The following is a 9,319-nucleotide window of genomic DNA, read 5'->3' as shown; positions in this document are numbered from 1 at the left end:
AGCGGCCGACGCAGGAGCATCTCGACGAGAGGGCTTGAACAGCGGACCCAACCACGGGTGAACAAAGGAGGAAGATGACTGAACTTTATTGCCTTCCATCACAGTGAGGAATGTTGATTCCACTGTGGTGAATGTTTGTTAAATACTGTGCGTATTTTTACTTTGTATGGTAACTCAAATTTCATTGTACCTCAATTAGTACATGTGACAATTAAATGGAATCTTGAATCTTTCCACGAGACAGTGCACCTCGTTGAGTGCACGAAAGTCTGCCGAGTCGATTTTAGCGGAAACCGTGTACGCCGGCAGTCTTTGCATGCACATCTCTATGGCTAGAGCTCAGCTCCGCACAGGCATAGTGGTTTTCCTGTCCCCTACGCATACGTTGGGGTGGGCAGTAGAGTTAGACTCTTGAATGCAGTGTGAGTGTATGTCAGACACTACAATGTTTTTTTTTTTAACCTGATTCAATCAGGTAAAATGCGTTATTTTGTAAGGTATGATCACAAATTGTCTGTGTAAATTAAGAAGTGACAAGCAAAATGTGTTACGGTACCAATTTCAAGGTACAATTATTAAAAACAATCTGCATAAAAGGGACCCTACCAGAGAGCAACACCCCCATCTCATTTCAGTTTTTTCCTGTCTCATGCCTGAGCTAACAGTGATATTTATCAACGAGAATAAGGGTAATTTTGAAGCTGCAGTGAATCTTCATAGAATTGGAATTCAATTGCATTTCAGTGGTGGGAACAATAATGAAATGTGAATGCTCAAAACTGGTACTGCTAAATAATTATTTTCTCTATTAAATCTAAGCATGGTTGTGGAATTTTCAGTTCGTTATTTTTTTTAGTATGTTTACAGTATTGCTCCTCTTTCTGGATGGAACCATCTCAAACCAAGAAATACATTTCCAAGTAATTTTGTGGTTGCATCTAGAGTTCCAATCTGACATCAGCAGGCTGATTCACCTTTCTCTGAACATCAAATGGTCATTTGTCCTGTAGGTTGAGAAGCAATTTACAAATTGTAAAGGTATTCAAGGCATCTTTATAGGAACCTTGAAATGCATACGTTATAGCCTGATAGATATGACCAGCCTTATAGTCATTCTATAATCACACCTATCTATTTCTGACGCCACAATTTTACGAAACAGATTCGTGCCACATGTGGGAAAAACAAAAGCCATCTCAGACAGCCTTCCAGTGCGTCAAGCAACTTCCCGTTACTAAATAACAATCAGAAACTGGAAAAGTTTAAATATAAACCCTTAAATTATAAAAGTAAAATAACACTTTTTAATGAAGGTTAATGACTGCATTCAAACAAATGGAAGCCAGTACGGCACACGAACAGGCCTGCGTACCCTAAAGCCCATAGTTTGTTCACAATTGGTCACCAGATTAATTAATTAAGCACATTGTGTGTTTTGCCCTGTTTAGAGCTATATTACAAGTAAGCCAGTTCCTACAGGGACAATTCAAACCTTCAGATCTATACTTTCTATCTACTGTGAGTGTGATAGGTCAATTATCGTACAGATATTTTTTTTTAAGTAATTTTCATATTTCTAAAAAGGGATGTGAACCAAACACTGCATTTGGTACAATTAGAAAAGTAACAGCTCTTTTATAAAAACTTCACTAGCTCACAACTCGGATATATTGAATATTTTTTTTAAGCGAGGTTGTTCTAAAGTGTTTTAAAAAGCAGCTGGATTCATGGCATTTGTTGAAAAACTGGTGAATCTGTGGAATTCATTGCCACAGGTGGCTGTGGAGGTCGTCAATTGGGTATTTTTAAAGTGGAGATTGATTAATAAGGGTGTCAAAGGTTATGGGTAGGAGAATGGGGGAAAATAGGTCAGCCATGATTGAATAACAGAGCAGACACAATGGGCCAAACAGCCTAATTTTGCTCTTATAATCTCATGAATTTATGGTAAAGGAATATGAAGACATTTTCTCTTTTAAATTTCCACTCTCACCTTAAAGCTATTTTTTTCATCCATCAAAAGTTTGACTACCCTATGCCTCTCATTTATATATTTCTATCATGTTTCCCTGCAACTTCTGGCGCACCACATCTTGCATAAAACTCTACCATTTTTAAAGATGTAAAGGACTGAAGAATCTACCAAATTGAGTGCTTGGACTGCCCAATTAAACCTGTGGAGATGGCCTCATTGGAATAAATAGGTGATCAATACTAACCTGCCATCTTTTCAAACTGCCAACTACTTGAGAAATAGCCTGCATTTCCAACAAACAAAACAAACTTTGGGATTCTCTCAAAAATACTATTTTAAAGGCAGCATTCCATGGCTATCTTATTTTTCTTGCATTCATACCTTTTCTATTCACTGCAATGACGCTGATCTTAAGAGCTTTGGATCGCAAAATTGAGATTCATCACAAAAAAGTTAAAAGATCAAGTAGATTAATAACACTACAACCATAATCTTAAAAGGCAAAACAGAAAAATGTTTTCATGATTTTTAATTCTTTAAGTGTCCTTCGATACTAAAATTATTCAAACCAGACCATGATGTAGGTGAACATGAACTCAATTTATATAACCAAGTTACGATCCAGTCCTTAACAGCACATCATCTCGCACAATGCCAATTATATTTAGCAACTCAAACTTCAAACTTTGAACGTGCAAATAGATTGGAACAAAACTATCATCTGCACTTAAATGCTTGTGTTAACTGTGTTACAGTTTTATTGTGGTTGTGTGTTCTTTATTATTGTATCGCTGCAGACAACCCAAATTTCCACCAGCCTGGCTGTGGCAATAAATTATATCTAATCTAATCTATCTAAATCCATCCAATTTTGAGTCAAAATGTTACTTAGAATGTACATGCGTGTAAATTAGTGGTCATTGTGAAAGCAACGCAAAACTGAATTTACAATGAAATAAGCATATATACACACATATATAAATTAGAGACTGGTTGATGGTAACCAATGTTCGACATAAACTGAGCGAAAAAAAAGTTTTCAATGCCTGAATGTCTAGGACAGCTGTTTAAGGACTTTTTACAATACTTAGTAGTTCTTCCTTATCCATCAGGTAACCACTTTTTTTCCACGTATCCCTAAGTTCCTGTAGCATTGTTCCAATTTCCTTTCCAGAAATTATTCCTATTCTTCGCAGATCATGGCCACTAACAGGAAAGCGTGGTATGGACCACTGCTCCATTTCCTTCAGTAACTTCTCCTCTCCTTGGTACTTCAGTAATTCGCACACTTTGCTTTGCATTTCCGGTTCTCTGGACTGAAAATTGAGCAGAAAACTGAAATCAAACCCACTTACATTTTAAATACACCCACAGTACAAAAAACAACAACTCTTCAGCAGCCCACTGTGTAACAGTAATTAATAATTGAACTAAGTTGTAGACTAGGGGAAAGATGGGCAGAGATTCATAATGTTCCATGATTTTAACATCTTAGCTAAAAAATAAAATAAAAGCATTTATGGTAAAACCGGACCTCTCAACACCTAGCAGATGGCTATTGGATGATTATTGATCAATTATCTGTTGATCAAATGCTCAATTATCTGTTGATCAAATGGAGTATCATAATGCTCAATTCAAACCAAAATTTCACACTGCATGTTATTAATCCAGCCTGAATATTGTGTTCATGATCCCATTGTCACCTGCTTAAAGTAGTATAAACTGTAAATGGTGCATATGAGAACGAATTTGCCATTTTTAAAAAACGGCTAAATACCACATTATCATTTTCATCAACGTCTCCTTATACGGAATTGGTTTACACATATCCAAAGTTCCAGATTGCAATTCTCCCATTTCTTTTTCATTTAACTCATGTATTACTTACATCTATAACAAAATCTCTGTAGGGTCTCAGCGGATCTGGACCATCGGCCTTTATTAAGTCTCTTCGATACTTAACTAGGAACAAGCCAAGTTGCTTTTCCTCTTTTGAAATTTTTAGCCTCAAGTCAAGTCGTAGAACATCGTCTTGTATTCGAAAAAGTGCTGCCAGAGCAGTCATAGGTTTCGGAGAGTGATGTTCCACATTTTTGCACACCCTGTTTAGTTCTTCCAGATTGCCTTCAATGACTGGCAATCCTGCAAAAGATTGAGGTTTGAAAACATTAATAATTCAATACAAAAATTATGCATAGTGCATAACATGAATTGATGATTGACTCAAATGAAAATATGCAGATTTATATGCCTACCTATGTACTGAGCTATATCCAGTTCATACATTAGACCGACAAGGTGAGCAACATGGTTTCCAACTAGGGTTTTTTTCAGCTCAAACCAGATTCTTTCACCAGAAATTCCAGCCATGCCTTTTGCATGCTGTTTGATCGACTTCAACGTCTTGGGATCGTGGTCTCCCAATTCTTTGGCAATCTTGCCATAAAACCTAAAAGATATTAAGTTATCAGGCCAATGAACCAATTTTTATTTCAGAATCATAGCAATTATCTACATCACACTATATGGTATCAGTAGTCTTGCCACTCCCCAGTGGGCCTGAATGCCTCAAGTTATTTGGCTTGACTGCAGAGAAGGGTAAGCTTAAACTGGTTTCTAGGGTAGGGCTCTACATTCTCGGGATCCCTCAGTTTACCAGAACCTGTTCACTGTCAAGAGAATTTAAATAACTGAAACACATTGGAGAAGAGATTTGTGATCATAATGTAGAAATAAAATGCTGAAGTAACTCATAATTAGTGGATTATAAATGGTCAAGTGTCAGATTTCTCATTTGTTAGAAAATTAACATTGATATTTGGCACTCCAAAGATAACTAGTTAACAAAATTGTTCAGATAATCGCTAACTTGAATGAATATGCTAAGAAACTTTGGTCAATGGTTTTCTTATCCTTGCTCTCTTAAGTTACCATAGCAAAACAATGAAACTACTCAATTAGAATAATTACCCAAGTATCTCAAAAAATGGAATTATCCCACATAAAGGGAAAGATTTGTTAAATATGCTGGCACATGAAGGATCAGGTAAAACACTTGGACCAATATTTGTGTTCTGTATAGTTTTTTTTTGAGGGGGGGTGTGACAGGGTAATAAGCATGGGGGGAAGCAGCCATGCATAGATCGACAAGAAGCCCTGACTATTAATTGTAATTGAAATTTTGTCAGAACTATAACATCATTTAAAAAAAAAAAAAAAAAAAGATTTTATATATTGATTTGTTGGTGGTGGTCTCACTTACAATCATGCCAGCATCAAAAATGCAGGAAATCAGCACAAGTTCAGCATGGGAGTCAGATCTCCTGCACCAGTGGATGTGGATCTGGGTGAAAGCACATACACGTACACGAATTTAGTTCATGATATGGGTGAAAATAAAGTACAGGGATTAAAGGCAGCCGGGGTCAAAACCTGTTGCCCGCAGGCCCTAAAACACGACCAGGAGGATGATAATTATTAAAATATAATTTATTTAAATATGTTTATGGTTTCAACCTGATGGCACAGAGGGAACCCACAAATGTAGAGTCCTTCTCCAACAGAAATAACATATTCTGAACCTTCTCCCTGATTATATTGGACAACTGTATTCTGAAGGAGTGACTGAACAATGCAAATTATGTGGACATCAACATTTTGCTGTGGTACCATTAGCGTGCAATTATCTCAATACATCCCGAGTACACGGAAAAATATGAACTTATAAAGTGCTTTGGCGATGAGTTTAATAAATATACAATGGAAAAGCACTTGAGATCATGTGTAATGAAACAATAGTTTATTAACTTTATTCTAAACATACTGTGACATCAAAATTTTAGTTACTATTTCGAACATTATATAAAATGTACTTTCTCAACGGTACAAAATTACCCAATGCAGCTTTCTTCAGTCTGGCTAATCCATACTTCACCCATATGCAAAACAAATCAACTGAATACAAAATTCACCTTGCATGACTAAACACACTGATACTCTATTCCAGGCAATTTTATATTTCGCAAATAATGAAACCAAATCAGGAGCTCAGAAGCATGTAAATAGCCATGCATAACGCAAATCTATTTATAGTTATCCCCAAACTTCTGCAATAGATTTCAGGATTCAAAATAACTATCTGGAGGAATTCAGTGGGACCGATATCTTAACCTGACCTGACCCCAAGCACTGACTGTCCATTTCCTTCCACACAGGCTCCATGACCCACTGCGTTTCCCAAGAGCTTTGTTTTTGCTCGAGATTCCAGCATTTGCAGTCTCTTATGTCTTCACAATCTCTTTTTAATATAATTTTACCATGTAAGAATATTTGGATTGGAATGATTTTTAAACTTTACAAGTGATTACTATTTTGCTTCTATGTAGACGTGCTATTCTCCTGTTCCCTGCTCATTATTTGTAGTTGAAGGAAAACAAGTTCCTTTAGGTCATCCGACAACTATGATGTCCGTGAAAATCCAAGACTTGCTCCAACCCAATGCAAGATGTTTTTTAATTGATTCACTTTTAATTTGATGTTAATGAAAGAAAATTACACCAACCTAAAATATCGCATTATTCTCAAATAATCTTCTTGTATCCTCTGTGACGGATCACCTACAAATCGAACTTTCTTGTTTTTCAGATCCTCGTAGCCATTGAAATAATCATACAAAGTACCATCAAGGCCTGAGAAACAAATGAAAACTTAAAATCTGTTTCAATACATCTTTTAAAATACCTTTTTATTTTTACTAATAAGTGTACATATGTGTCAATGGTTGTCGTGTTTGTATTTTTTTAACCGGAGGAGATGTAATGGAATTTCGTTGCACAGTATTGTGCAATGACAATAAACGTATTCATTCATTCATTCATTCATTCATCATAAATTACATTGAGGATTTTTTTTTTTAAGGCTCATTGGTAGAATGGAAACACTAATATAACAGGTCAATGGAGGATGCAGCCTAAACTTGAATACCTAAAAACATTGAGTTGATGGTAAGGTCTCTGCGTTCAGCATCTGTCTGCCAATCTGTTGTGAATTGTACTTCAGCGTGCCTTCCATCTGTTGCAACGTCAATTCGCAATGTAGTAATCTCAAAGTTCTGATTATGCACCTATGTCAGAAATTTTAAAAAGGTACATTAAAATTAATCACAAACTCCAAATGACTTAATTTTGATTTATTCATGTTACAACTAATTTAAATGGCTGAAACTTCATATGACAGGACTACAAGAATCTGTCACATCAGGCATACTTTAATACGTTTCCGTTTTAAAATAATTATGATTTTATGTACATTTGGACAGTTTTCCTTATGATTCAGACATGGAACTGTACATTTCAAATCAAGTTCAGAGAGGAAAGGTATTAAGAATTCCATGGTATAAAACTTCCCTATAAAATATTTGTAAAACCCTTTATATCTCGTTGACATCAAGTGTACAATGGAAATTGAATAACTATTCGTTCATTCAAATCCAGTGAGAGATCTGCAAATACATCTGAATTTCATACTTTAATGTGGGGAAAGGTCAACATATTAATCTGATCCAGTTTTAGCCAATTGTCCAACCACAGTTGGTCATCAGTATTATTAATTTACTTTGAAAGAATATATATACTAATTATTTAAACGGGTTTATAGTGCTTTTCCAGCAAGTATATTTCTAAAACGTATTTAATATTTTCACACCAAAGGCCAGAGGTGAGATTTGACAGCAATCCTTGCGATCTCAATACAAAAATAACACTGTGTTCCACGAGAGAACCGAGTGGTAGTTTAGACCTACCCTTGCAGTAATGGTGCCATGCTTCTCCCCTTTGTTGTTGATCATCCGAATGCCCGCAGTCTGGAACAACTCTTTCATGAGGTCAGGGGTGGCGATGGTGGCGAAGTCCACATCTTCTGGCTGCTTCCCGCTTAGCAAGTCCCTCACAGCACCGCCTGCTATCCTCAACTCGTGGTTGTTTTTATCGAACAATTCTGAGAAAGTGGGGAAAGTGCAATGCCGGTTATCCCGTGAAGTGCAACTGAAGGATGCAAGGGCAGGGGAAATCATAGCAAAACATATGCCACGAATAAGCAACAGTGAAGGGTGAGCGGGGCAGGGGGAATTATTGCAAAAAAACATGCTAGGAATAAGCAGCAATAAAGGGTGGGAGGACAGGTGAAACTATTGCAAAATAAATGCCAGGAAAAAGTGGCAGTGAAGAGTGAGAGGGGCAGGGGGAATCATTGCAAAAAAAATAAGCAGCAAGGAGGGATTATTACAAACAACATGCTTTATTTTAGTCCGCTTCTGCCGGGAGTGGAGCACAGAAGGGGCTGCTCGGACACTCATCGGGCATTGCTGACCCTGCTGCAAATGGAGGAGGTGCGGGGAGAGGGGAAGGAAACAGGGCAAAGGGAAAGAGTGGAAGGACCATGGACCCGAGGCCCGAGGTCCCCGAGATGGCGGCGCCTGTCCCTAACCTTCGCTTTCGCCCCGACCTCACCTGCAATACACTTGAGGCCGTCGGTGAAGAGGGTGTGGAAGTGCAGCGTGTCGATCTGCTGCATGGTGAACAGGCCCCGGCTCCGAGCCCAGGCTGCAGTGGCGACACGTAATGTCCGCCTCCACATCACTCGGCGCTGCGCCTGCGCACCACCCCGGCCAGGGAGGGAACACGTGATCGGAAAAGGGTCGTGACCAAAGATCTTATAGCGGAGCTATAGGATCTTTGGTCGTGACCACGGCCCGAGAGCGGCGCCAGCCCGGGGCCAAGGGGGCGTGGCTAGCCCCGGAGGTCCGCCTGCAGGGTCACGTGACCACCGCTGGAGCGGCGCCGGGGTCACGTGGCAGGCAACTGGGCACGGCCTTTCCTGTAGGCAGGTCTGCCCTGGATCACGTGATCAACACAAAGGCGTGGCCACTCCTGAGGGCGGGCCAGCCCAGATCATGTGATCTGTATATGGCCCTGTTGGTCAACCTGCACATGCCCCAGGGGAACCATATGTTCGGTAAGGGCCGGCTCCCCGTAACCACGCCTGCGCCACATGTCCCGCACTATCTGGTTAGCACGTGCGGAGAATGATGCAAGGACCCTTGCCACAGTTTATCGCAGACAGCTCCCTTACGGAGGACTCTAGATTAGTACAGTGTCAGACGTTATGGGGAGAAGGCAGAAGAATGGGGTTCGGAGTGAGAGATAGATCAGCCATGATTGAATGGCGGAGTAGACTTGATGTGCCGATGGCCTAATTCTACTCCTATCACTTATGACCGTATGTCTCTAATTTACGGACTGTTCCTGGGCACACATTCGGAGAAGGACGTCAAGTGCTGGAAGG

General features: G+C 39.1%; 1 protein-coding gene across 1 annotated transcript; it reads right to left on the bottom strand.

Annotated features, from left to right (window-relative positions):
• Nucleotides 1-2,837: 2,837 nt before the first annotated feature.
• trnt1 (tRNA nucleotidyl transferase 1) lies at nt 2,838-8,642 on the bottom strand. Its single transcript, XM_033036740.1, has 7 exons — nt 8,485-8,642; nt 7,779-7,972; nt 6,962-7,100; nt 6,540-6,666; nt 4,234-4,427; nt 3,867-4,120; nt 2,838-3,291 (listed from the first exon to the last, which is right to left on the bottom strand). The coding sequence occupies exons 1-7, from the start codon at nt 8,609-8,611 to the stop codon at nt 3,043-3,045; spliced, it is 1,284 nt and encodes a 427-aa protein (XP_032892631.1). The 5' UTR covers nt 8,612-8,642; the 3' UTR covers nt 2,838-3,042.
• Nucleotides 8,643-9,319: the final 677 nt, after the last annotated feature.

This window comes from Amblyraja radiata, chromosome 18, assembly GCF_010909765.2.
Source record: "Amblyraja radiata isolate CabotCenter1 chromosome 18, sAmbRad1.1.pri, whole genome shotgun sequence".
NCBI classification, from domain to species: Eukaryota; Metazoa; Chordata; class Chondrichthyes; order Rajiformes; family Rajidae; genus Amblyraja; species Amblyraja radiata.
This window is presented reverse-complemented; position numbering and strand designations above follow the sequence as displayed.